At 35.9% G+C, this 27298-nt stretch overlaps 1 protein-coding gene across 2 annotated transcripts in view; it reads left to right on the top strand.

The window, feature by feature from the left end:
• The window catches only part of MON2 (MON2 homolog, regulator of endosome-to-Golgi trafficking), a 67311-nt gene that overhangs the window by 12864 nt on the left and 27149 nt on the right, over positions 1–27298 (top strand). For both annotated transcript variants that reach the window (XM_058806032.1, XM_058806030.1), the window contains exons 2-22: positions 292–355; positions 4258–4385; positions 5180–5311; positions 6752–6881; positions 7431–7528; positions 8735–8860; positions 9608–9802; positions 10515–10639; positions 11027–11166; positions 13778–13931; positions 16477–16706; positions 17780–17861; positions 18537–18718; positions 20012–20124; positions 21206–21310; positions 21547–21627; positions 21740–21813; positions 21892–21982; positions 23125–23226; positions 25428–25538; positions 26214–26389. In XM_058806032.1, the coding sequence (XP_058662015.1) occupies positions 292–355; positions 4258–4385; positions 5180–5311; positions 6752–6881; positions 7431–7528; positions 8735–8860; positions 9608–9802; positions 10515–10639; positions 11027–11166; positions 13778–13931; positions 16477–16706; positions 17780–17861; positions 18537–18718; positions 20012–20124; positions 21206–21310; positions 21547–21627; positions 21740–21813; positions 21892–21982; positions 23125–23226; positions 25428–25538; positions 26214–26389 (2639 nt within the window). The remainder of the gene's footprint in view (positions 1–291; positions 356–4257; positions 4386–5179; positions 5312–6751; positions 6882–7430; positions 7529–8734; positions 8861–9607; positions 9803–10514; positions 10640–11026; positions 11167–13777; positions 13932–16476; positions 16707–17779; positions 17862–18536; positions 18719–20011; positions 20125–21205; positions 21311–21546; positions 21628–21739; positions 21814–21891; positions 21983–23124; positions 23227–25427; positions 25539–26213; positions 26390–27298) is intronic.

The raw sequence follows: 27298 nt of genomic DNA, 5'->3' as shown, positions 1-27298 counted from the left end.
AGTGTTTATGCTTACTAGTGATTTTTTTTTCATTCATAAGGCTGGAAAGTAATACAATGAGAATCATGATTTCTCAAAGTTCTGAATATAACCCTTCCTGTGGAATTCTAGAAAGGAATTCCAGCAACTACAAAAATTTCACTTCTGCATTAACTCTGCTGGCAGAAACCACTGCAAATGCATTTCTTTATCTGAGACTATACCTTTTTATTTATCTACAATATTTTTTATTTCTTTACAGATATTGATGTATGATATAGCATCTAAACTACTTGTTTTCTTTTCTTCCAGGCTGCTGAATCAGGAATAATAAAAGTGAAAACAATAGCTGCACGAAACACAGATATTTTGGCAGGTAATTATTTGCTGTGCAGTAGGAAGAATAAAGCTGAGTTACAGATCAAAATGTTAAAAAGATGTCTTGGATATGTCTATTAATGCTACATGTCTTCAAGTGTGTGCTGTATTGTTGATGCTTTACTTTTGGGCACCTAGCAAAAAATCCAGTGTAGAAATTTTTTAACACTACTTGTTTCTTGTTAGTGCTATTAGGATGCTGAGGAAGGGCTCCATTTTCAGTTGATGCTCTACAAAAGTAATCATTCACTTAGAAAAGTACCATGAAATACTCAGGCCCTACATTCTCAGTGTTTTAGCTGTTGTGGTTGAGTGCTCTGTGTGGAGTTCTGCAGTATGATCCACATCTGTGTATTAGTCCAGCCTTTGGGACTTGTAACTGGCTGGCAAAAATCCGTCTTTATCTGAGACAAGATAATTCAATTTAAGATGTTCCAATGCCTTAAGAGATGGGAAGTATCTTGTGAGATGCAGATTTGTAAGTGCTTAAACAATATCTCCTGACTGTCTTCAGCTTTATAAAGTTGGCTTCTTGTTAGTTGCTGGTAAAGCCCTTGGCCAGTTTTGAATGTCCCTGCATCAATAATTGAGTGTCTACCCCAGATGTAGTCAAAATCCTTGAAATGTTAGATTATTTGGCAAGTCCAGTGAAATAGCTACAAAACCATATCTACTTTTGAGATATGTCAATCAGGTAAAGAGGCATTTTCTAGGATTATTTGTATTAACAGACCCACTCCTCATTATTTCACTTTAATGCCTCTTTTTTATTTATTTTCTTTGTTTTTACTGCTGTCATGTATGCTGACATAAGTGGGAAAAGTTTGCCAGGTAATGTCAGCTATATCAAAATACACAAATGAAAAAGGGAAGGCAGTATTTAGCCATTTTGGAAGCTGTCAACATATTACTGCTAAAGAAGTTTTTATTTTAGAAAGCTATTTTCTAATCCTGCAAAGTTCTCTGTTTTTTAGTTTGCAAAGGGAAGAGATAGGAAAGATCTTTAAATTTAGTCATGGATGGGCAGTCTTTGCTTTCATCTTTTTGAGGGAACACTTTCTCTTAGTTGGTAAAATTTTTAAAATTATTTACTCTTGGAAAGTTCAAACTGGAATGTACTTAGTATTTATTTCATTCAAAAAACCTGCACAGATTTGTTGTTAAGAGGTTTGAGAAACCAGCAGATCCTAAAAGTTATTTTGATTAGTTAATCTTTGCTAATAGGATAATAACTTTTGCTTCCTCTTTTCCACAGTTTTGTACTGGGAAAATGTACTTTGCCTGAACATTATCCTAATATTCCACAGTTAAAGCATAATGTCACTAAACAGACTCAATTCTTTATGAACTTTGGTGGTTTTTGAGGTATCAATTAAAAGCTAATCTTATACATAAGGTTGTGTCAAGAGATTGTCTATCTAATATTTAAAGTCTTCTGAAGAAAAATTATGTATATCACTTTGTAATAATAAAGCTGCAAAATGCTACAATGTCATTGTGGAATCAGTGGATACATTTTGACTGCTAGATTATTTAGGAGCATCTACAAGACATTCTAGTAATACAAATAAATATTTTGATCAGGATATCATTTTTTTAATATCTTGATGTAAACTGTCATTTCACTAACATAGATAAGAACAAATGTATCAGATTGTTTTGAATAAGCTGATCTGGGGCTTTCTTGAAGCATTTCGTTGTGTAGGATTATAATTTTTAGGAAAATAGATGCAGGCTTAAAATCTTTATTAAAATCTGAAAATCTTTGTTATTTTTTGTGGGATATGTTTAACCTGCCAGAACTTTGAGGTCATTGATCTAACTTCTCTCTTTCTCTTTGAAAAGTTAAGTTGAGCTGTTTCAAAGTCTTCATTCTTGTCAGTGTGTACATACTTTATTATTTATTTATAAGAATTTGAAAAATTCCAGATGAGGAGAAAGCCTTTTAGCACAGGAGATAAATTTGAGAAATTATTTCCATGTGGCTTTGAGATGTGCAAAAACTTATGGTTTAGGAGTTCTTCTAAAAAATCAGAATTGTAATCTTGCTGATGAAATGAACAGGTAAGTTATACTTCGCAAAACCTTCTCATTTGTTATGGTTCAGTAAGGTAGATTTCTTTTTAATATATTCTGCTGTAAATTGGTAGCAAAATGAAGGCAGATCTGGCAATGAGAAATTTATTGTGCATTTTAAGACTGAAGCTAATACAGCCACAGAAACATGTGATCACAGAATATTCTGAGTTGGAAGGGGTAATCAGCATTTAGCTCCAGATCCTCTGAATGGGGAACAACTCTGCCTGGTTGCTATAAAACCAGATAGGTACCAAAGGAGATCTACAAAACATTGATTTTTCAGATTCATTAACTAAAAATACTTATATGGATTGTGTTGTGAGATTGTTGCTTTTAATGGATTACAGAAGAATGTATTGTAAAAGACTAAATTAGTTCTTTGTCTTGTTATCTATTAATTCATGCCATTTTAACCATTCAGAACTGTATCTCAAGTTTCATATTAAGGATAAATGTTTTGTGGTATCTTTTTGCTTGCTTTGTTCTGCTTGATGGTTAGAATTTAGTGATAGTTCAGAAATGTCAACTGGACATAGAGCCTGCACTGTCTCTGAAGAGGCTGATGAAACTGGACTGTGTGTTGATATCACCCTGTCAGAACTATTATCTTATAGAAAGTTGGCATCCATAATTTATAATAGCCTATCCCTTTTGTAGAAACTTATGAGTCAGTGTTTCAGTTGGAGAATATCACTGAAGTATTTTTTTGTAGTTTTAATTTGTTTCATTTTTTTTCCAAATTCGTTGTAGTGATGCTTAGTAGTATAGATCATGTTTGCATTTTTATGTGAGAATGTATTTTTTGTTTGTGGTAACTGCTGTCCTCTGAAAAGCGTGTGAAACTTTTCATGAATACATTTCTTTTATTACACATAGACTAAAACACAGTGTATGACATTCAGTGTAAGAACAGACATTGAACTTTCAACTGTGAGGAAATTTTTAGTATCTGAAATGGTGATGAGCGGCTAAAATCTTAGAAGTTTGCATGAATCAGCAAACATACCTGCAGATGGAAAACCACTCATCAGTCAGAGCCATGCTTTCCTTTCATATTTTTGGTATTTTCATATTCTAAAATTTTATTATGTCAGATTTCTTGAATTACTTTTATGGAAAAAAGACCTGTTTTATATGCAGTGTAGAATGTTGTATTCATTGTGAAGCTTTTTCTCCTTAACATAAAACAAAACAAAACACCAAACCAAAAGAAAAGAGAGAAGTTTATGGGAACTAGTTTTCTCCTGGCAAAAGTCCATTTTAAGAAGCTACCCTTTATCACTAAAACAGCATTTGACAAATTCACAGCCAGGTGAATGTACCCAGGATGCAGTCTAGTCTTTCTCTTCCTGTTTTGTCAGTGATGGTTTGCCCTTCCCCTTCCTGCCCTGTGCTGTGGGATGTTGCTCTGTGCCAGACTGGGTTGCTCCTGCATTAGGTGCTGAGGTGAAGCAGAGCAGGACAGTGCTACCAGCCTGAGCCTGGTTCCTGGGGCAAGGCCAGGGAAAGCTCTGGGGTTGGCAGAACCTTGCACCTTCTTGCTAACCGCATGGGGTCTTAAATGGATGTTTTAGATTTGGAAAGTCACTTGACTGTATAAGGGAGAAGGTACTTGGAATTTGAGTCTTGGCCAGGGTAATTGTGGAAGTGAGCTGTGTCAGTCTAGTGTCTGTCTTCACTTGGCTTTTCCCTGTGGTCCATGTGTAAATCCCAAATTTCCGAAACTAGAGATTGCTTTTATTAATAGGTGTGGTTAACAGCTTTTGCATTGTACTTTTCAAAGTATTAAGCATTGACTGATTTCATATTTCTCTTTGAAAGCATTGAAAGAGAACAGTTCAGAGGTGGTTCAGCCTTTTCTGATGGGCTGTGGAACAAAAGAACCAAAGATCACTCAGCTGTGTCTAGCAGCCATACAGAGGCTCATGTCTCATGAAGTTGTTTCAGAGGTAAGATCGATCTTTATACAAAGCCAGAAATATTTCAGAGTGAAAAATATAGACCTCAAACGGAAGGTGAATGAATTGTTTTAGGAGGCTCTTTATATTATAATGAACATAGTCCACAAAATATTCTACTTATATCTATTGTTCAGTAATTTAAAAGAAAAGCTTTTACATTACTAAATAAAAAGGTGAGGCAATATTAGTAACCTCTAGAAGGAAATCCATGAAAATTGAAACCAGCTCATTTAGTTCACATTGTTCTACTGCGGTAACTGAACATGTAATGAACCTTGTGCATCCACAAATATACTCTGTGCAATAACATTATTGTGCTTTTGTTACATTTTATTTTTAACAATAAGGTAAAATGGATGCACATTTTCTGCAGCAGTAAATGTCATGATAGTGTGTTAGGAAGCTGATGAAAATAATGCTGTTAAAATACACCTTCAGTTGTGCTTGCGTAATGTAAAATTACACTAATTTTACATTAGTGGATTCTGAGGGTAAAATATATTTTTACTGTGTCTTCCATATTTCCAAGTAAAAAATTAAGTCCAGGTTTTAATTTGTACTACATATTAAGACATTTCTGTTGTCACTTCTTCAAAGTGACTTTGGGAAGCTTATGACAATGAAATTTGCTTTATAATGAATTCTCATTTTAGTGCTGTGGTATAGACAAACAGGCACATTCAGTTGTGATATGTCTTTATGACAGTGATATTCTTACATATGTACACAATATACCAGTACATGAATATTGTAATACGTGACAAAAAAATATTTCTTTGTAGGCTGCAGCCGGAAACATTATCAATATGCTTTGGCAGTTGATGGAGAACAGCCTTGAAGAACTTAAATTGCTCCAAACAGTTCTTGTACTTTTAACAACCAATACAGTTGTGCATGATGAAGCACTGTCCAAGGTAAGAATTTGTGGTATCAGCTATTGAATTTGAAATATCCAAGAGGAAAGGTGGAGAATTTTCACATATGAAGCATGTGAAAACAATGAACAAGGAGGGGACTTTCTTGATTCTATTGTGTCCCTATTGTCTTTATGGCTAGACTCTGAAAACAGGATTTCTTTTAGCTTCCTTTTCCACGTGTTTTGTAATTCCTCCACAATAATGCATTTTGGACTTGACTGAAATTTGAAATAAAAACACTGAGCTAATGCCTATCCTTCTCATGTGTTAAATTTGTTGTAGTTTTGAATTGGAATCAGAGCACATAGCACAGTGTACACTCTCAGTAACAGAGAAAATGTTAAAAGAAGCTGCTTTCCACTCTGCCTTAAATCTCTTGAAAACAGTCCAGTTATTGCTCTTTTTTTACTAACTTAGGGTCATAGTTTTAAATATGAAATGTTTTGGATATTATGTTTCAACTAGGACAAAAAATAAGGCCTCAGTCCATTTACTATAAATTATAAGATACTTCTCTTTGAAGATGCAACATTGTTTACCATCAGTGACTTGTGAAACTGCTTTGTAAGTTGCTCTTCTAGATTACATTGTACAAAATTTGTTACAGCTGGACATTTATTGAACATTCATGTTTCAGTCAAGTTGCTGTAAGATTTTAAACCAATGTGATACCATCAGAGTGGAGTCCACAAATCATAGACATGAAGAAGAGGCAAAAGAAAATTCTGAATCTTGTATGGCTCACAGCATGTAGTGCTACGGCAGGGTGGGGTTGAGGTTCTTGAAAGTGCCAGAACACAGTATATGGATAGAAGAACAAGAAACACAGGTTTCACCACATATGCAGATCTTAATTTTCAATTCATTATAAAACAGGTAAGTATTAAGCTATGAGTTGGAGGTAATAACAAAATCCAGTGGGAAAAGGTATTCAGGTCATTGCCAGCACAATGGCACGTTGGACTGCACATCTTAGGAATAATAGCAGTCAAGGCAACAAGATGATGAAAGTGTTGTGATTCAGTGTGGGAGGAGGAATGACATTTTAGCTTTGGATTTGACTGACCTTTCTGTGATTAACCTTACAATCCTAATGTTCTTTTGACATAATATTCATACAAGTTGTTCTGTGTGATGATTACTGTGTATTCTCTGCATGATTACAGCAATTTTATTGGTACATTGTAATGTGTTCAGTTAAATACCACTTTTTGATTGCCTTTGGGGAGGATTACTAAAGAGTTTTTTGGCTAGAGTAATCCATAAAATGTATTCCGGTTCTTCAAATTTAATTGTTTTTTCTTTTTTTTTTTTGGACAACCTTTTGACAAACTGGAGCAGAAAGCCTTCCTCAATCCATCACCCTTGACTTTTAGCTAAAAGATGAAATGTATTGTTGTAACATGATGTTTTTTCTGTTGTTTTTTTCCCTTTCAGGCTATTGTACTTTGCTTTCGATTGCACTTCACAAAAGATAATATCACAAATAACACTGCAGCAGCTACAGTGCGGCAGGTGGTGACTGTCGTGTTTGAGAGAGTGGTTGCTGAAGATGAGCGATACAAAGGTGGGCATGCTGCTTACTCAACTTGCTGTTATTCACCTGCTTTTTTGACACATATCACATGTTTCTCTTTCAGATAACAAAGTAATAAAATGTCTACAGATGCTATAAAAAAGTCACAGACATCATTAATTTTAACTGTCTTTTATACACTTACTTGTATTTAAAGGAGATGAAATCTTTCACCAATTTGTCAGTCCAATTCAGTGCAGCAATATATTTTTTCAAGCTGTGAGAACTGATCTTCAGGTTAGTACTGTAAAGGGATTTGAGGTGAGGACATCATTTATGGTGTAGGTACCATAGATTACTGAGTGGGAAATATATGGCAGTAGTAGTTTTGAAGAGAACATTGGAAGGCAGTGCTTGGTATTGATGATCTTTGGTAGTCAATCTAATGTTTGTTTCTATAGACATGATAAGTTGGAGAAGAATTGCCTGGCCATTCTTATAGGATATTCCTGTAGGAACACTTAATGCATAGTTGGTTTTTAACAGCTCCTTTGTTCACAAAACTTTGTTTTGTTTTGTTTGTTTGGTTTTTTTGCACAGATGCTGTCGACCAGCCAGCTGCAGTTCAAGGGAATAGTAATAGAAGATCTGTCAGTACACTGAAGCCATGTGCTAAGGATGCATATATGCTTTTTCAGGTAGTTGGGAAGCATATATTTATGTATTTGCAGTTAAGATTGGGTACTTTGACATATCTTTAAAAAATTTCAAGAATTTGCTGTTTTTGCAAATTTGCATATTGACAATGTCCTTAACCAGAGCCTTGGGCTTTCTTATGCTATTTATTCTAATTGGTGATGATATGCTCTGTAACAGGGGAATGATGGAAAAATGATTCTAGGTGGTCTTGGAAAATGTTCTACTATAAATCTTAAGTAATAGCTAAGCATACATGTCTGCCTTAAATTCAAGATTCTTGTTTCTCTGAGCCTGTGGTGGGTTTATCCTGGCTGGACTCTCAAATGCCCACCAAGCTACTCTACCACTCCCTGTCCCAGCTGGATGGGCAGAGAAAATAAGATGGAAAACAATTCATAGGTTGAGATAAGGTAGTTTACTAAAGCAAAAGCAAAAGTTTGCATGTGTGTGAGCAAAGTGCATCAGCAAGCAATGTTCAGCCACTTCCTGGGAAGCAGAGCTTCAGAGTACATGATGGTTGCTCCCAAAGGCAAACATTGTAATGAATGCCTCCCTTCTTCTCCCATTTCTTAGGTTCTATAACTGAGGTATGAAATATCACTTTGGTTAATTTCGGGTGACATTTTTTGTCTTCTCACAGGATCTTGCTCAGCCCCTTAGTGGTTGCGGGGGGAAACCTTGAGAGGCAGCACTGAGGCTGTGCCATTGCTATTCAGATGTAGCCAAAGCAGTGGTGTGTTAGCAGCACCTTTCTAGCTACCAATGCAAAGCTCAGCACTGTAGGGGCTGCTGTGGAGAAAATTAACTCCCTCTCAGCCAGACCCAATACAGAGCAAAATGCTGCAACTGTAGTTCAGTCCTGTTTCTTGTGATTGGTATTGGACATTGAAGGCAAGTGTGTAATGAAAAGGAGTAGTTGCATTCATCACAGCAATAAAAATCTTCTTGACTTAGCAAAATCACTGGTCTTGGGATATTTTTGAGGGTAGGAATGAACACACATGCTGCAAGGATACCAGCAAAGTTTGAAATGTCTTTTCTATGCTTTATAATTTATGTTAAAAAAGTATTTAAAGAAAAATTATGTTGAAATCAGAAAATTACCTGCAGAAGAGGAGAGCATGTAGATTTCATTATGAACTCAGGAAACTTTCTTGGTACAGGACTGTACAGAGAATGTTAATGTTGCTGTGTTTCTTTCTAAGGATCTGTGTCAGTTAGTTAATGCTGATGCTCCCTACTGGCTCGTGGGTATGACAGAAATGACGCGGACATTTGGCCTTGAACTTCTGGAGTCGGTCCTCAATGACTTTCCACAAGTGTTTTTGCAAGTAAGTAGTTCTTGGACAGAAAACAGGAAGACTTTTACTCACATAGGTAGTAAAATCTGCACTTCGTTAAATCCTCTTTAATTTAACAAGAATATTGTTTTCTTGAAGGACTTTGTAGCTTTTACATATGGGTGGGTTTAATGGAAAAATTCCCTGTGCTTTATGAATGTTTTTCTATTCCAAACACTTTATTTATGTTTATTCATTTTGTAGTGCTGCTTGTTTTACTCTGTTTCACTTTAGGTTTTGCTGTTTGTATCTCCTCTGAAAATGCATTTTCTTATCTTCCCTGATTTATGACAGCTCTGTAACTAAATTTGTGGAATTATTTCCACAAAAACATTAACCTCACCCCACTTGTAAAGTAAGAATCAAGACTGTGAATTGCATCTATCTACTGCATATAAATGTACCATGATCCTGCAGTAATGTGTTTTACTAGCTGAAAATAGGTAGATTAAAGAAATTTATCTATTTGTAAGTGATATATTAGCAGCCTATTTCAACCTGCAAAATACAAGAAGGGTGCATGGCATGAACCTGACCATTGTAATTTCATGGGTTTTGGTAGCTTTACAATGGTGTCTGCAGTTCTGCCTTTTCTTTTCCTGATTGTAATTTGTGCCAAGATTTGCATGATTTCAGACTGCTTGATCATAACTACAAATGTAAATAAGATACATAATCAGAGCTGCTGGTAGCAATTAAGGAATATCTGCATATAACTTTTTCTATTTTCTTTTTCAGCATCAGGAATTCAGTTTTCTTCTTAAAGAGAGGGTATGCCCTCTTGTTATAAAGCTCTTCTCCCCAAATATCAAATTCAGGCAAGGTTCTACCACCTCATCTTCCCCAGCACCAGTGGAAAAACCATACTTTCCCATCTGTATGCGTTTGCTGCGAGTAGTTTCTGTTTTGATTAAACAGTTTTACAGCTTGCTGGTAAGAATATGCTCAAATTTTCTTCATGCAGTTCTGTTTTTCTATGTATATGCCAGTGCTGTGATCAGTAGTAGTATTGATTAGTTCTTGGGAACTGTTGATGTCTACTGAGGAAAATAAAGGCAAAATACTCTTTTCCTCTTGCATTTATTTATGTTTACATGTAAACTGTACCTTCTGAATGTACATTTTTGTTAAACATGGACTTGTATGAATTTCATAGTGGATTACTTGTCGTCTTTTCTCTATTTAACTGCCTTTCAGGTTCTGGGGACCTTTCGATTCTTCTGCCTCCCTTTAGATAATAATGATTACTGTGCCTTGTTAATTCTTTCTAAGAGGCTTTTGACTTGAGTTGCTAAAGCTGTTGACAGAATGTGGATAAAAACGCATGTTCGGTTGTTCTTATGTCCTGAGTTTTGGGTATTTGCTAAAAAAGATATTTTTCATTTGTCTACTGTAGCAAATGTATGACCTTTATTGCAATGTCTGTGAGGAGTTTAGCTCCTTCAGTACAATTGCATATGTGATTTTAGCTTGTCAAAAATGTTATATTTATATATAATTCTGAGTAAATACTCATTTCAGGGATTTTTTTTAGGTTCTGTACAAAACTTGCTGTGATAGGATTCCTGAGATGGAAGTTTTTTTGAGAAAATATTTTGTAAGAGCTTTTTATTTTTATTAATTTTTATAAATTTATATATTTTAGGTAACAGAGTGTGAAATCTTTCTGTCATTGCTGGTTAAATTTCTGGATGCAGACAAACCACAGTGGCTACGAGCTGTTGCAGTAGAATCTATTCACAGGCTTTGTGTGCAGCCTCAGCTATTAAGGTATTAAATATATTGGCTTTTGCTTTTACACAAAGTTTAGGACATATTTTTATTATTTTTCTCTATTGGAAAATGCTTCCTAGAACATTGCAAATGTATAGAATCTTAAATGCAATAAGCTTTTCATGATAATTTTGTGTAATGCATTAGGCAATGCTTATTATCCAGGAAGGACTGAATTACACAGACATATTTGAGTATGTCTGTGTCTTAGCAGTGTCAAAGGAGCATTTACCAAAATTAAATATTATTGTTTACTTAAATATTTGCTGTTAAAATGTGATTTTAGTCTACAGTTTGGAGTGTATGTGGAGGTGAAGTTGCTGTTAAAATATTGTTTTAGTCCCTGATTTGTCAAATACTTTCTGTTTTATAAATACCTTCTAGGTCTTTTTGTCAGTCATATGATATGAAGCAACATTCCACTAAAGTTTTCCGTGATATTGTGAATGCACTGGGGTCCTTTATCCAGTCTCTATTTCTTGTACCAAGCACAGGGAACACACCAGCAACACCGAACCAAACTGGTAAATCTTTATTGTCACTTTATTTTCCCATCATTTTCTTGTAATAATGAATTCTGTTTTGATTCAGCTCTGGTACAGCTCTGTAATTCTGTGTTTATTTTTGTGAAAAGCTAGCTTGAGATGAACTAGTGTTCTCAGCTCTGGTACAACAGAGGATTTTATCTACCTGGGGGGTTTGTGGGGAAGGCAGAGACCCCAGTCAGCAGACCAGTGCTCCTGCCTTGATTCCTGTTTCTGCAGTGACCCAGCTCCTTGTTTCACAGCTTTTCAGAGGGAGATTCCGAAGGAGTTAGTTCTAATTTCTGACTGTAAAAAATGTGTCTGCTTTCAGTCTCCTTGTGTGGGGATGTCATTTATGGCAGTGCACAATTTAAGTAGTAAGAAAGTGTGTGGGAGGCAATCACTAATTCTTCTGGATGTGCAAGGCCAGAACTGGAGTTGAGGGAGCCAGGAGGCACCATGAAAGATGTGTATTTTACAAATGATCTCTGTCTTTTTTGTAAGCTGTAATCATACACATGTTGAAAAGACTTGATTGTCTTTTCTTGCAGTCAGGCTTTTGGCATTTCACTAGGTATATTTGTATTTTAATAAGAAGAAATGATTATCCTGTTAATGCCTTTGCAAGTGTTTATGTCCCAAGTTAAGGCTCTCTGCTTCTTCTTATAGTTTTGGAAGCAGTCCTCATCCACAAGCAACATAAAAAAATTTCGTCAGGGTGTCTTTTGATATGCCTTCTTAAAAGAGATAAAAACCAGACAATAAATGTAATTATTGTCTATCATATCTACTACTACTGCTGGAAAAGTTTGGGTTTAGACTCACAGCTTTCAGTGTTCACTCATGAAATTGGAATCCCATGCTGGAGGGAGCAGTGATGAAAGCATGATAAAATTTGTGTCAGTGTCTATTGGTCAGTAGCTGTCTATACAGCAGCTGACAGAGTATTTCTATTAGTATTATTTCTAGGTTAGCTTAATTGTCTTAAAGTAAATCAGAGGAACACTTTTCACCATGTAACATGCACATATGAGAAGCCATTCTGTAATACTCATTCTGAAAACCTGAATTTTGCCTCAAGTGAAACAGCAGTGCAGTAGGGTCATGCCTCTAGTGCTCTTGATATTTCTCTGGATAATTATTTCAGTTTGTTTTCTCTTTTCCTTTTCACTTCTTCTTTCTCTCTGAATGCTTCTTATGTCACTTCCTCATTCATTTCTTTTTCTACCTTTTTTCCTCCTGTGGTCATATTTGACATGCAAAGAGCAGATCAATGCAATGTAATTCTCAAACTGAGTCTCTTGATTATAACAACAGTCCTCTCATAGAAGGCTGTGTTTTGGAATTGTAGAATGGCTTGTGTTGAAAGAGACCTTCAAGGTTATCTAGTTCCAGTCCCCTGTCCATGGGCAGGGATACCTTCCAACAGACTAGGTTGCTCGAAGCCTTATCCAACCTGGCTTTGGACATTTGCACTCCTTATACACTTGATTTTCTAGCCTCAGTCTTGCAACAGGCTACCTGTTTCATAGGACTTGGAAGTTGCATCTGCTGAAGTTCTGTGTCAATTTTACTATACTGGGCAATGTTTACCACCCACTTTAATGAGTTAGATTAATAAAAAAATAGTTGCATATGTGTGACTACACAGTGGAATCATAGAAAATGACACCAGTGTAACTGTGTTAGTGGTGGTGTTTCGTTATGTGTTTAGCAGCATGATTTTTTTGTTTCAGTCTGTTAAGTGTTACTGTGTACATAAGCTTCTGTGTATTCATATTGCCTAAGTTAGGAGTTTGCTGCCTAAACTAGTAGCTTACTGTTCACATATTAAAAGCAAGCCCACCAAAATGGCAGTGAGTTACACTGTGAGTTGCCATCCTGGGGACTCTGCTCTCTGTCCCCATTGTCTCTTCAGAGAGAATCTGAACTCGTGGGACCTATTCTTAGTAAGTAGAGATGTCCTTCTCTATGAAGGAAGTGTATATATACAGACTTCCTTGTTCTTTTAGCTACTTCTTTTTGGCTTCCTCAGCTGGAATCAAAATTTGTCCCTTCCTAGGTGTTGGTTGGCACATTGTCACCTCTTCCCTGATGGGGTTTGTTTTATTTTGCCTTGGCATGGAACAGATTCAAATGTTGCCATTCTCTTAGATTTTCTTCTTGTGGTTTTTGCATTTCTGAAATCTTGGAAGCTTGTTATTAAAATGATTAAACTTTCTAGCTACTGAGTTCTTGAAACAACTATGTAAATAATCCTTAACTTTCAAGTATCTGTCTAACTCTTCCCTGAAACAATACATTGTTTCATCAAGACTGTGTAAGTTTGATTAATTCCCAGAATGTTATTAATGTTTCTGTACCTTTCACAGAAACATTACATTCTGACTGGACATTAGGCAGTTGGCATCAATGAACTGCACAAAAGATTATGTTTTAGACAGCAGAGGGAGCTCAGAAATAGTTTTTTATGTTATTGTTGATTTTTGTTATTGAACTGGGTGTCTTCAGATTAATCCTGGTGTCTCAAAAATTAAATGTAGAAAAAAGAAAAGGATGTTTGTTGATGACAACAAATTGGTTGATTTTCTCACTTTGTTTTTGTGAACAGGAAGCAATGCATCAGGGAATACTGGCTCAGCACAAACAAACCCAGGAGTGCTTGGAATGGGTGGAGGTGCAACTGTATTACCTGCCTTTGAGTACAGAGGCACTTGGATACCCATCCTGAATGTAACAGTACAAGGCAGTGCCAAAGCTACATAGTGAGTACCTCTAGCTTTTTGAAAATGTATGTAGCAAGTATTGTTATTTTGAATTTGATGATGTAAGGTTTTTTTTTACTAGTGAATATTGAGGTTTTTGTTTCACTGGTGTTGAAGTTTATTAGGAATTTTCTCTTTGTTGATGCCATGAGGTGTTCTGGTCTTTTTGCTGTTTTTTTCTGCATGCCCTGGATTCTCATTGGAACGTCCCCTATGGTTTTAGCATCAGTTGGATTTTGTTTTCCTGCCATATTACCTGTACTAACTCTTCACTTTTAGGCTTCCCTGTAGTATAGAACAATTTTGGAAAACCTGTTGCTGCATTTTGTAATGGCAAACATGAAGGGCATTAAGCACACAGGACATCAGTGGGAATGAAAAATAGCTTTCTCACACCAGCTTTACTGTATTTACAGTTTTAATTGAGCAAGATGTTGTGGTAGATACTGGTCTGGTTGTCATTTCAAACAATATATTGACCTATATACCAAGGCTACATTCTGAATGCTCCTTAGAATGGCAAATTATTTTGTCATGACTTTGTGCAATGGAGATGGTGTTCTCAGTTTAAAGCTGCAAATACGATGTTACTTTTTAAATGGTGCAATTTTTTTTCATGTCAGTCATGACCATTGAGGGGCAAGTGCTTCCAAACCTGAAGTTATTTGTACCACCATAAAATTTTGGCATACTAAAATTCAGTGAAATCTGCAAATAGCCTGGATCTCAATATTTTTAGGATAGGAACTCCTTTATCTGCCTTTCTTCTGAGATGCAGAAGAAAAAAAAATCATCCTCAGATTTCAATAGTTAATGTGTATGTGTTGACTTTTTGTTCCAGCAATGGACATAAATGTTGTTTTAGTTTACCTGCCTGTTCTCAAATAATACAAATTTTTAATTTGGTCAGCTACTACAACTTCCACTTTTCTTCCTTTTCTTTTTTCTTGCTATCTATTCTTAACTGCATCAAGAACCTTGCAGCCACTTTCATAGTCTCCTGTTTTGGTCTAAACTTGCTTGTGTTGTACCTTTGGATACCTGAAGTGACTCTGTGATTTTCTTCGAATAATTTTTGCATTTATTCTTTTGTATAAGATGTAGTCACAAGCATTTCACAGCAGTTTTTTTCTCCTAACTTGTACTTTTGTCTGTAGTCCCTGTATGTAAGGAGATAACTTGCTGTAATGTGTCACATTCTAGCACAAATTCTCTTCTGCTGCCATTAGATTTTCAAACAATGGCCACATCTCATACTTTTACACAAGTTTCTCCACAGACCACTATGCCTTCTCTTCCCCTTTACTTAAGGAACTAAATGCTTTTAAGTGGAATAGACAAACTATTTAAGACTTTTCACAACCATTGCTGTTTAACAATAACAACTCATATAATTTCTTCAGTAGTTAGCATTTTCTATCTTCAAAAGTAAAAGGATGTGGCCTCTACCTCACAAATATATTGTAACTATAAAACCCACTAATAATTTTAATTAGACTTGTATATATATTCACACTTACTTGTATATAGAGAATGAAATGCTGACCATCTGATTTAGCTGTAGTTCCTACTCCCCTAGATATCTGAGGCAGCTATCTTCAGGAAATTAGAGGTAATGACTGAAGTGTGGCACGGTAATAACTGAAGTTTGGGAGAAGGAAAAATTTTTGTGCATTCAGGAGTGGTGACACTAGAGTATAAAGGTGTCTTTGGTATATTTTAGCTGGAATATATATCTTTTTTAAAAGTAGTTTGTAGAGTAAAAAAATGATGAAATAATGATTGTTGGGGTAGCAGGTAGTTTTTGTAACAGATTGTCTCTACTTGTATAGATGCTGCTGTGTCAGCTACAATTTCTGTTGGATTTGTAACTCAGCAGTTCTTTAAAAGCAGTTCTTTTAAAGTAAAGGATGGAGAAAAGTGGCAATGAGACTGCTGTTCCAGCACAGTGATGTTTTAATTGCATGCTTTACAGCAGTGAATCATGTAGACATATCCTCTTTGTACAAATAACTTCCATTGTTTACCTGTGCATGTAGGTGATGAGTATTTGGCCATGTAATACCTAGCTATGGACAGGCTTTTCTAGCCACGTGGACTCAAAGATAATGATAATAGAATGTCTGGCTTGTCCTCAGATTGTTATAACTGTGCTCACACTGTCATGATTTCCTGATGTATTTCCTCTTTTGTTCCTAGATACTTATATTCTTCTGAATAAGTTCTGTTGCAGTTGCTTTAAGTAAAATGATAATACAAGTAGAATTATTCTTTATGCTTGCTTATATGTGTTAGTATATTTTTAGAAATATTTTTGCAGATCTATACTCGGGGTTTGTCCCCTTTTGGTTACTTTGTTATTTAGTCATTCATTTACTCTTTTACCTAATGACTTAAAGGTTTTTTTTCTTGAGTTGCTATAAATCTTGAAGTATTTGGGATCTGTTTGTACTTAGCATTCATTTGAAATCTTGTTTTTTATTATTGTTTTTAAAAACAATAATAGTGGTACTGCTACACACTTGTCATGTTTTCAATTTTTTAGTTTGGAGATGCTGGACAAAGTTGAGCCACCTACAATTCCTGAGGGCTATGCAATGTCAGTGGCATTTCACTGTTTGCTGGATCTTGTCCGTGGTATCACTACCATGATCGAAGGAGAGTTGGGAGAGGCAGAAACTGTCATTCAAGCCACAACAGAGGCAGCTTCATTACCAGCACAGTCTTCAGAGCAAGATTTGCAGTCTGTTTCTGACCAATCAGAGAAAGAACTAGGTATTTGAAAATGCAAACACTATGTGAAATACAACAGTTTTACCGAAAGCAGATTTTAAAATTTCATGCTTTTTGCTTAAATTTATTGCTTCTTATTTATATATAAAAACTTTCTGTGAAGTGTGGTTTTTTTTAATGGAACAGCAATTCCATTTAAAAAAATACTTGACTTAGTGTTAAGCCAAAAGCAGAACACCAAGATCTAAGGTCTCAAGAGACAGAAATGGAGTTATGACCACGTTGAAAGAAAAATATATTTCTAGTGACAAGATAAAAGGAATGTTTTAATGGAGAAATTTGTAGTAAGAATGCATTATATAGAGAAGGACTTCTTTAAAAGCAGAACTGCTGTGAAGTGAGGATTGTCTCTGTGGAGCATATGAATCTGTACAGGGGTGTTTGTATGTACAGAAAGACTTGTGTTTGAGCAGTGAGTTTTGGTGCCCCAGGAAGCCAAGGCAGTACAGCTGAAGTGTGAGCCAAGGCACTGGGGGTGCCAAATGGACAGGGGGAAGCAGAGATCATCATCCTGGGCACTGCCTCAGGAGAGGGGCGCTCTCCGTGGCGCTGTGGGGCAGAGACGGAGGTGCACATGGGCTGGGCAGCTGCCCCTTGGCTGGGCCGGTACCTTTTTCCCTCTTAAATAAAAGAAACAAAAAAGTTATGGAGAATTATAGATACCACGGGAGAGTATTTTTACTTCGCTGCAAAATTTCAGTGAGTTTCTTATCCCATAATTTTGCATTTCTGAATGTTTATTTTTACAGAAAAAGATCAAAAATGGTTATATATACCATAGTAAATTGGATTTTGATGGGGTTTTTAATGCTATTTAGAAGAGGCATTACCGGGTGATTTTTTTTTTTTACCTCAGAAATGTTACCTTAAATGCAAGCTGTTTGAATAATACTGGTGTGTGTTTCTGTGTGCACATATATGTGGCTGTGTAAACATGCGTACAGAAACACACTTCAAAAAATGCCCTAGTAAGCATTTTGTTTATGATACAGTTGAAAGTTATTAAGGAAACCACTGTGTTTCTGCTATTAAAAAGTTCATATATTTCTTTTAAGTCAGCAGAGCTGTCTGGGAAGAAATGGTGAACGCTTGTTGGTGTGGTCTTCTGGCTGCTCTATCCCTTCTACTTGATGCAAGGTATCTGGTCTTTCATTTCTCTTGATTTTTCTAAGTTGATATTCCAAGCTATATTTTGAACTGACTTTTAATACTAGACAAATTGACAGTTGTGAGCACAAGTGCTGTTCATGGCATCTGAGCAGTCAGGTTTGTGGCTTAGACTGAGTGGCTAAATGACACAGAAGTCCAACATAAACCTTTAATGTATTTCAATACAGAACAATTAACTGCATTTTCAAAGGGTTGCATTTAAACTATTTAAATTATCTTTATTTCTTTTTACTTTGCTTGTATGTTTCAACATATTGAAGTGATTCCAGGTCCTGATTACTGCAAGTAAGAGACTAAGTAATGTCTTGGTACTTGTTAGTACTATCTAATCTTTAAAGTGGAAAAACTTTTTACTAGGAAATGACTGTGGTAAATTAATTGACTCTTTCAAAGGGCCTTTTGTAATCAAACACCATTTTCTGAAATTAGTTTAAATTTAATATCATTACCAAGTCACTGAAAAGTAAAGTTCAATTTTGTAGGAAGTGGTTCTGAAGAACTTTGTTGATTGGTTATGCTCGTTTTTCAATATTTATACTGTTAATGGGTTTAAAGTATATGTTTTTATGGCTTTCAGTTTTGGTTAGCTACTTGCCTCTGTGTTCTGTATTAATTCTTGCTGAACAATGTGTACTCTTTCAGCACTGATGAAGCTGCCACTGAAAATATTCTAAAAGCAGAATTGACCATGGCTGCACTTTGTGGAAGACTGGGCCTTGTAACATCAAGAGATGCCTTTATCACTGCCATTTGCAAAGGATCTTTGCCTCCTCACTATGCCCTTACTGTATTGAACAGCACAACTGCAGCTTTGTCCAGCAAATGTAAATATATACATTTTTCTTAATTCTGTTTCTTTGTATTGTCCTCTAAACCAAATTTTTTTGGGGATGTGGTTCCAAAGATATGCAACTGTAGTATTTGGCTATATTAAAGTAAGTTAGAATCCTCAGACAGCACCTAGATCACCTGCTTTCCAGAACTGATAAGTTTTGCAGCATTTGCTTACTATCATTCTGATCCACCTAAAATTTCCTGAAAGATTCACATATGTCAAAAGTTCAAATTCTGAGATCTGTCTACCACTGTAAAGATCTGCTAGGATGTGTAATTAAGGCATTCAAAATCTGAAGAGGTCTCTGGGCAACTTGGATTCTAAAGCTTTGGCTAGAACATCCTACATTTGTGATGTACTACAGTCTTATCTACAATTGTCTGGTGATGGTAATGCTTATGCATAAATGGAAGATCTAAGTTCTGGGCTCTCTATAGCCTACAAAAAGCTGAATTGATGCATCCCACATCTTGAGAGAATGTTGTAATTCATAATATATGAATTTATGATTTAATTTAATATATAAATCCTGGTTTAGGATGTACTCTGTTTCTAACTTTGAAAGTGAATTACTACTTACTAAGAAAAGCAACTACCTGAAAAATATACAGATGCATCTAACATTAGAGCTCCTAATATAAAACAAAAATATCTTACACTGGGAACAAGGACCAGCACCTTTACTTCAGTCCAGTGTACCAGTACCAGCTAAGTGTATTATTAGATTGTAAGTCTGTTAAGAACTTAAGAACACATGACTGAACTACACAGATACCTATAAAAACAAAGAAGGGAACCTCAGTTCTTTTGTGTAGGTTGCTCTTCTTTTTACAATTGAGTTATAAAATGGGTGTCCTAGAGTCCCATATTGAAAAAATATCATGATACAGCATCAATGGCACTGTCATTTTCTGAGTGTACTGGTACAGTGGTAGCACACAGTGATGCCATTTACACACAATTACTATAAAAAACTGAGTTGAGACAGTCTAATGCTCATATCTTAAGCATAAATATTTCAGTCTTGACATAAAATGTATAAATGTATCACAAGCAATGTCTAATAGTTAGAAACAGGGAGTAATTGCAAGATCTTTAAATCTCTAGGGCAATGACACTGTAATCTAAATATAACCAAAGGTCTCAAAGTGAGGTATGCTAAAGCTAACACCGTAAAGAAATTTTGTGGAGTCTGTTTGCCAGAAGGTAGTTCTTACTACAAGTAAATACTGGATTTTAAATTTAGGAGATTTTTTTCCTTCTGTTTTCAATTTCCCTCCAGCATATTCCATTCAGGGACAGAATGTTCAAATGATTAGTCCCTCAAGTGAGTCTCACCAGCAAGTTGTAGCAGTAGGGCAACCCTTAGCTCTTCAGCCACAGGGAACAGTTATGGTAAGTAAAACTTGTAAGTGATCTTACTTTACTTAACTACTACTTTCTGCATCTCAGTGTGTCTCAAAACCAGGCTACAGATGCACAGCATTCTTACAAATAATGGTGAGCTGGTCTATTGTCCTAAGGCTTTCATTTGGAACAGTCCTGGACAGTAAAGTTATCTAATTGCAAAGAATTCTTATTCTTGTTTTTTTCTGACTTCTAGCTCTGAAATTCTTATCCATTCCACTTGGAAAACTCTACATCTCAGCTGTGTTATGTGCCTGTGTGTGAAAGTTCATTTAAGATAGACTGATTTTTGTGGAGTTGATGCAATTAAGCTGGAGTACTTGAACTTGTGTCTGATAACAATGTGAAACTGGGAGGAGAGGGCAGTGATCAAATCAGAGAGTCACAGGATGGTTTGGGATAGAAATGATCTTAAAGATCATCTCATTCCAACCCACTTGCCATGTGTAGGGACACCTTCCACTAGACCAGCTTGCTCAAAGCCCCATCCAGCCTGGTCTTGACCACTGCCAGGGATCAGGCATTGACTTCTTCCCTGGGCAACCTGTTCCAGTGACTCACCAGCCTCAAAGTAGAGATTTCTTTCCTGATACTGAAACCTGTTCTCTTTCAATTTGAAGCCATTCCCTCTTGTCCTGTCACTACATGCTCTTGTAAATAGTCTTGCCCTGTTTTTCCTGGAAGTTCCTTTCAGGTAATTAGGCAATTAGGTCATCCCTAAGCCTTCTCTTCTCCAGGCTGAACAATCCTGATTCTCCCAACCTTTCCTCATAGGAGGGGTGTTTTACCCCTCTGAACATCTTGGTGGGCCTCCAACAGATCAATGTCCTTCCAGTGTTGGGGACTGCAGAGCTGGATGCTGCACTCAAGTGCTCATATTCAGCTTCACCAAGATAAGGCTGAGAGAAGAAGGAGAAATACTGAACTACTTCTCTAAAAAAATATATTTCAGTAGTGCAAACAAAATGTAATTTTAAAGCACTTCAGTAAAAATTGGAAGTTTGCTAGAAACACTATCATTATGAATAATAAAAATTGGATGGCTGTTTGGTTGTTGTTTTTTTTTTAGCTGACATCAAAAAATATCCAGTGTATGAGGACATTACTCAACCTAGCTCACTTCCATGGAGCTGTTCTTGGTACATCATGGCAACTTGTCCTGGCTACCCTTCAGGTAATATTTCCTGTGAGGAAATATTTATGCTTTGCTGTTATGCCTTGGTGTTTTGCTGTAATTTGGTTTTCGATTGCTCAGTGAGCAATAGAAGAAGCTTTCAGTCTTCTCATGGTGTTCTGTGAATTGCCTTGAATAAGTACTGTAGCATTTCTCTTGAGTTCTGTTTGGTGGCTAGCTTGAGTGCAATGCTATTTTCTTCTCTGCCTCAAAAATGAGCCTTTTGTATTTTTCAGCATCTTGTATGGATTCTGGGACTGAAGCCTAGTGTTGGGGGTGCATTAAAACCTGGGAGAGCTGTGGAAGGGCCAAGCACAGTAAGCATGATTGTTTGTTTTGCAGTTAATGATTATATATTATATATATAATATATATATATATTTTTTTTCTGTTGCAATCTGTAAGACATATTTCTGTCTTTTATTCAAGGTTCTGACTACAGCGGTTATGACTGATCTGCCATCTATATCCAGTATGATTTCAAAGCTTTTTGAAAACTCACAGTAAGAAACCTTATCTTGTAATTAAAATAATATATGTATATCAAACTTGACAGTGTTTTGATAGCAGTTATTTTTCAGGTACCTTGACGATGTGTCTTTACATCACTTAATAAATGCCCTTTGCTCCTTGTCCCTGGAAGCCATGGATATGGCCTATGGAAACAATAAGGTATAAAAAAGTTGTTTATTTTTTTAGATGTTTTTATGAAACAGGCAGAAGACTTGTACATTTATTCTTTAATTAAGTATTCCTAATACTAAAACCAGTAATACCTTTCATGCTCTAGATTAAAAAACAAAATATGAACCAGAGAAGGTCTTGTTTTTAATGGTTCATACAGTTACTACATTCTCTGAACATCCTCACTGCGTTCCTGTGCTTTTTAAGGAATGTCATGTGTTTCCATTAATAAGGTTGTGGGTGGATGAAACTTCTAAAAGCCCATGTAATTTCAGAGGTTAGGGATGCTAAGTAGCACAGTATGTTCTGTGAGATGCTCATTTTCATTTCAATTTTCTCTTACAATGTACTTCAGAGAAAGCCTGACAGTTAGGTATTTAAAAACCTGGTAAGTCATATTTACTTGGGAAACCATAGTTAGTAGTCATGTTGGCTTCAGTAAACAACCTTTATCCCAGAAAGGTTGAAGACCCTGTGATTGATAAGATTGAATATATATTCTCCTAGTCATAATCTTATCCCAGAGGAGAGTTTCTGAAAGCTTGTCCTTAATCTGTTACACTAGAGATAATTAAGGCAGAGAACATGTTTTATAATATTTTGCTATTACAGCAACAAAGAATTAATTTAATAAGCAAAGTTTGTGTTTAAAAGCAGTTGAAAATTGGAGTAAAAAATCAGCAGAAATGGGAAGAGATAATGATTTCAGTGCAACAGTCATTTTGACTATATGTCGATCTTAAAAAAAAGTAAAATTGAATGAAGCTTATGACAAATATTTGCGGATAGGTTTAATGAATGGGAAATTTATCATACTCCTGCAAAGAATTTATAGAGCAAATGAAAGATAAATAATTAGGGCATTATGAAATGAAATATTCCAGATTTTTCCACATATATATAATCTGAGGAGTTGCATGGGGAGAGGCTGTTGCGCTGGGCAGTCACGCTACAAGGCCGGTCGGAGGGAGGGGCTGTGCGAGGCGAGCTGCTAGGGACCGTCCGTGCTGCTTTTTGTCAGCCTGCTGCCCCCGTGTGGCCGCCCTGCGGCACCGCGCCTTAGAAATGACCCCCCCAAAACGCCTTGTGGCAGCTGCCTCAGTCACCTGCTCCAATTCCCTTTCATTAAGGAACCATCACTTTTTGCTGTTGCTAAATTACTGGAAACGGGACTGGTTAACATGCACAGGATTGAGATTCTTTGGAGACCTCTGACCGGTCATCTTCTGGAGGTAACTAATGGCTTTTATCACTTGTACTGGAATTTAGTTTGGATTAATGAAAATCTCGTGGAAATATGTTGTTAATGCGTAATTTAAAAAAAAATATGAATTATAATTATATATTTTACTTCAGGCACTTTATTGTTGCTACTTGAATGCATTATGGTTTGGATTTAAAAGTGAATTTATTATATTTAAATTACAATATTTTAGTATCTCTTGGTAACTTTTTCTTTATGGTGCTGTCACTCTTTATATGTTTTTGACACAGCAGTGTCTAAAAAGATCAAGTAATTATACTTCACATATTTGTTCTAATTAAGGTAGCGCAAATTTACTATTTAGCACAAATTTATTATTTCACACAGTACAAATATTTAGGATGATTCTGAGATAGAATCTTCCTAGAATTGAAGCCAGGAGATTTATTAAGAAAGGGTTGTTTATTTGTTTGTTTTTTTTAATATTTAAGCTAACTTCTGATTACTTTCTTTAAGAGAATACTGTTCAAGTATAAAAATGTCACAATCCTGTTTCAATTTTTTCAGTATTTTAACTTCAACATGAAAAATATGAAGGAAAAAACCTTACATTTTGAATTGAAAACCCAAAACAGATGATTGAATGTAACTGTAGTTTTAATTCTCCACACAAATATACAGGAGAATAAAATGTAATAAATGTGTGTTTTAGAGTAGGTAAAGGAGAAGGCTTTTCTTCCTCATAATTCAGGATGTATCAGATACTTCCTTAGCACCAGTGCATTGTTTCAACCAGTATCAAGGATTGGCCATATCTTTTTATGGAAGCCACATTTTGCTTTATCTAGAAGAAAAAAATAGATACTTCTGGGTTTAAAGACTTAAAGCACAGGCATCTCTTTCTCTTGTTTATTTTTTGCCCTGCAAAACAATAAGGTTCACCATCCACATCTTGAGACTGTTTTCATCTAGGGAGCAGTCTGTTTCAGTCTGTTACCTATGCAGTGCAGATAATCTGCCACTGTTTTGTAGGAAATACAGAGTCTTCCATTTTCTTTCAAAGTGTACTGCCTTATTTCCTTTTAAACCTAAGTTGTTGAGCTACAATAAGGAAGGAGGAAACATCAGCTATGATTAAATTAAACACAACCTGAGGGAATAGCTTGTTCCCTGGTTCTGGAACTGGTCATCTGGACAGAATCACAGCATGAAGTACTTCTAATTTACTCTTTTTATTTTATATAAAATTTTTTAAATGTAATTTAATCAGTAGAGTGGTTATTTCTTGTCCACATTTTTAAATGTTAAGCTATCTCTTTTACATTGTTCACCTTTTCAGTTTGGCTAGTGGTTGAGAGGAGAATGGTACACCAATAAAAGGCATCAGCCTTCTTTATGAGACTGCCTTGGACTTGACTCTGGGTTCTCACACCATCAGAGCTAGGGCTGGAAGGGGGGTGGGAATGATTATGGAGTGGTCAGTGAAACTGTACACTTCCCATATTAGTGTGAGGGTAATGTATTAGATACACAGCACAGTTCATACAAGCTATCTAAGAAATGAATATGCACAGTGTTTGTAAGTCTTATATTCTAAAAAAGCAATTAGAAAAGTTGTTAGGTTTAGAGAACTTAGAGAAAAAGAGAAACTAAGATACGCATTTGAAACTCAAGTTTAAAGATGCTCACTGTTGCTTTGTCAAGTTTTTAAAATAAAGGGAGTGTGAGGTTTATTTTGTCTTCAATATGTAGTTACTTTTTGTATTTGAGAATATAGAAGACTCTTTGTTGGCTGCTGTTGTGCTCCTCACTTGATTATGTTAAGCAGTGTGTGAAAATTCCAATTTTGTAGCTTTAGGTTAAGTTAAACCTGAGGCTCTTAGGCATTTGTTGAAGGGTTGTTTGGTGCTTTTTAAGCAATCATTATCAGAATTAGCAGTTAGTTTATTCATTTTGGAAAATTTATTTACTTGAATGATATATGTAATTTTCATTATGTTTCCTTCTGTGTCTTTCACTGCTTCCTATTGCTTCCTTATTCAGAAGGTACGTCTTTCCAAAAGATTTCTTTTTTTACTCTCAAGCCAAATTTTACCATTTAGAGATCTATTGTATTATTGTTATACTATTGTATGTACGTTATAATATAATTAAAATACCAGTTTTTAATGTATTATATATGTTGGTTAAATAAAAGTGTCTTTAAACAAAACATTGGTGTGTTTTCAGGTCTGTCAGCATCCCAACTCCAGAATGAGAGAATGGGGAGCAGAAGCTTTAACTTCTCTCATTAAAGCAGGACTGACATTCAGACATGATCCTCCATTATCTCAAAACCAGGTAAAGTAAGTTTAAAAGCAGATGCTTTCCCCCTTCATTCTTAAAGCAGCTTTGCTATTGAGTATATAAAGTCATTGACTGTAACACTCAGATGTAACTATTGTGGACCACCACAAGCATTCTAATAAACTATCCTCTTCCATTTTTCAAATACCTGACTAAGAGTGATGCTTGCATATTATGTCCATTTCTTGGTACAAATTATGGGTCACCTCCATGAGTGCAAAGCAATTACAAAATGTTTAGTAGTATATATGTGATTGATTCTGTGGCAGGTAGAAAATGTGTTTTGCCTAACCTTCTCAATTATAGCAGTTCAATCCATGATTAATAAAATATTCTAATATTTTTACTGATAGTCATTGGATATTTTTCCATGGACTCTTGAGGAAGCTGAGTGTAGCCCTGCTGAGTAAGCATAAAGTTGCATGACACTTTTTATGCAACTGTAGTAGCATCTGTAGCTGCTTCCTGAGGAACCTGGAGAACAGGAGTCAGGAAGGTAGATTTTCTGCAAAGACCCTTTATGATCTGAATTTGAGCATTTAGTGAGTGAGCTACTGAGTTAATTCAATGAATCTTTAATTTGTACTGGAGGTTTTCACTCATACATAAAAATACTTAAGAATCAGTTAAATGTTAGCATCCTTAATATGCTTTACTGTTTACTTTTAGAGACTGCAGTTGCTTTTATTGAATCCACTAAAGGAGCTGTCAAACATTAGTCATCCTGATATCAGGATCAAGCAGTTGGAGTGTGTGCTACAGATTTTACAGAGTCAGGGTGACAGCCTAGGACCTGGCTGGCCATTGGTGCTTGGAGTCATGGGGGCAATCCAAAGTGATCAGGGGTAAGTGGTGGAAATAAAATTTTAAACTCATGTAAGATAAGAACAGTAGAAAAAATTCTGCTTGTATTTTTGTACTTTAATAGCCACTTCAATAATCATAGTTTCAATGTGATTTTCGGCTTGTGAAAAAATTTACTCAGCAAAAGTACACTTTTTAATTCTTCTTGAAGCACTGTTTATTTTACTGAATTAATCTTCCAAATGACCAGAATATTATTCCAGTCTACATTCTCCTGTAGTCAGCATGCAGTATACAGTCAGTGTGCCATTTCATTTGATCTTGACCATGTGGTGGACACATCTCTCTGATGCTTGCCGATACTTCTGTGTGAATCAGCTCTCGCTCAGTTAATCTATTGTTTCTTTTTCTTCTTAAATCTTCTAGTAGTCTCTAATGTGTGTTTTCTTCTGATAGCTGTCTCTTTTTCTTGAAGCCTTCCTACCTAAATGGTTGCTGGTAGCAGAAGGATGGAAGATTATTTACTGGCTGTGGGCGAATCCCTTGACTTAGACAATTGACTCTGTTGCCAGCAGAGGTGGACTTGGTTCTCTGCTCACAAGGCAAAGTGAGAGATGAAGTTGCAATGAGTATTTTTGAAATGAGCAATGAATTGAACATCTGCCTTTGTGACTGTAAGCACCAAGAATTATACCCACACACTCAATCCACCTTGGTTTTTTAGGTGCTAGTCAAGACTAGCAGCAGGATGGGTCATCACATAATTCTAGTGTCAGTAGAATTCTCCTTGGCATAGCTCTCCTTTTGTCTCACCTTAGCTTTAGTCTTCTGGTCATATAAAAGCTTAAAGCCCCTTCAAATGCTTGAAGGATTTTGCTCTTGGACCAGTATTGTTTGCATTGTCAGTAGTACCTACCAAAATTCCCAAGGATTTTGGCATTCTTTGTTGT

The sequence above is a fragment of the Ammospiza caudacuta genome, chromosome 5 (genome assembly GCF_027887145.1).
Source record: "Ammospiza caudacuta isolate bAmmCau1 chromosome 5, bAmmCau1.pri, whole genome shotgun sequence".
NCBI classification, from domain to species: domain Eukaryota; kingdom Metazoa; phylum Chordata; class Aves; order Passeriformes; family Passerellidae; genus Ammospiza; species Ammospiza caudacuta.
The sequence above is the reverse complement of the archived record's forward strand: the minus strand, read 5'-3'. Positions and strand labels throughout refer to the sequence as shown.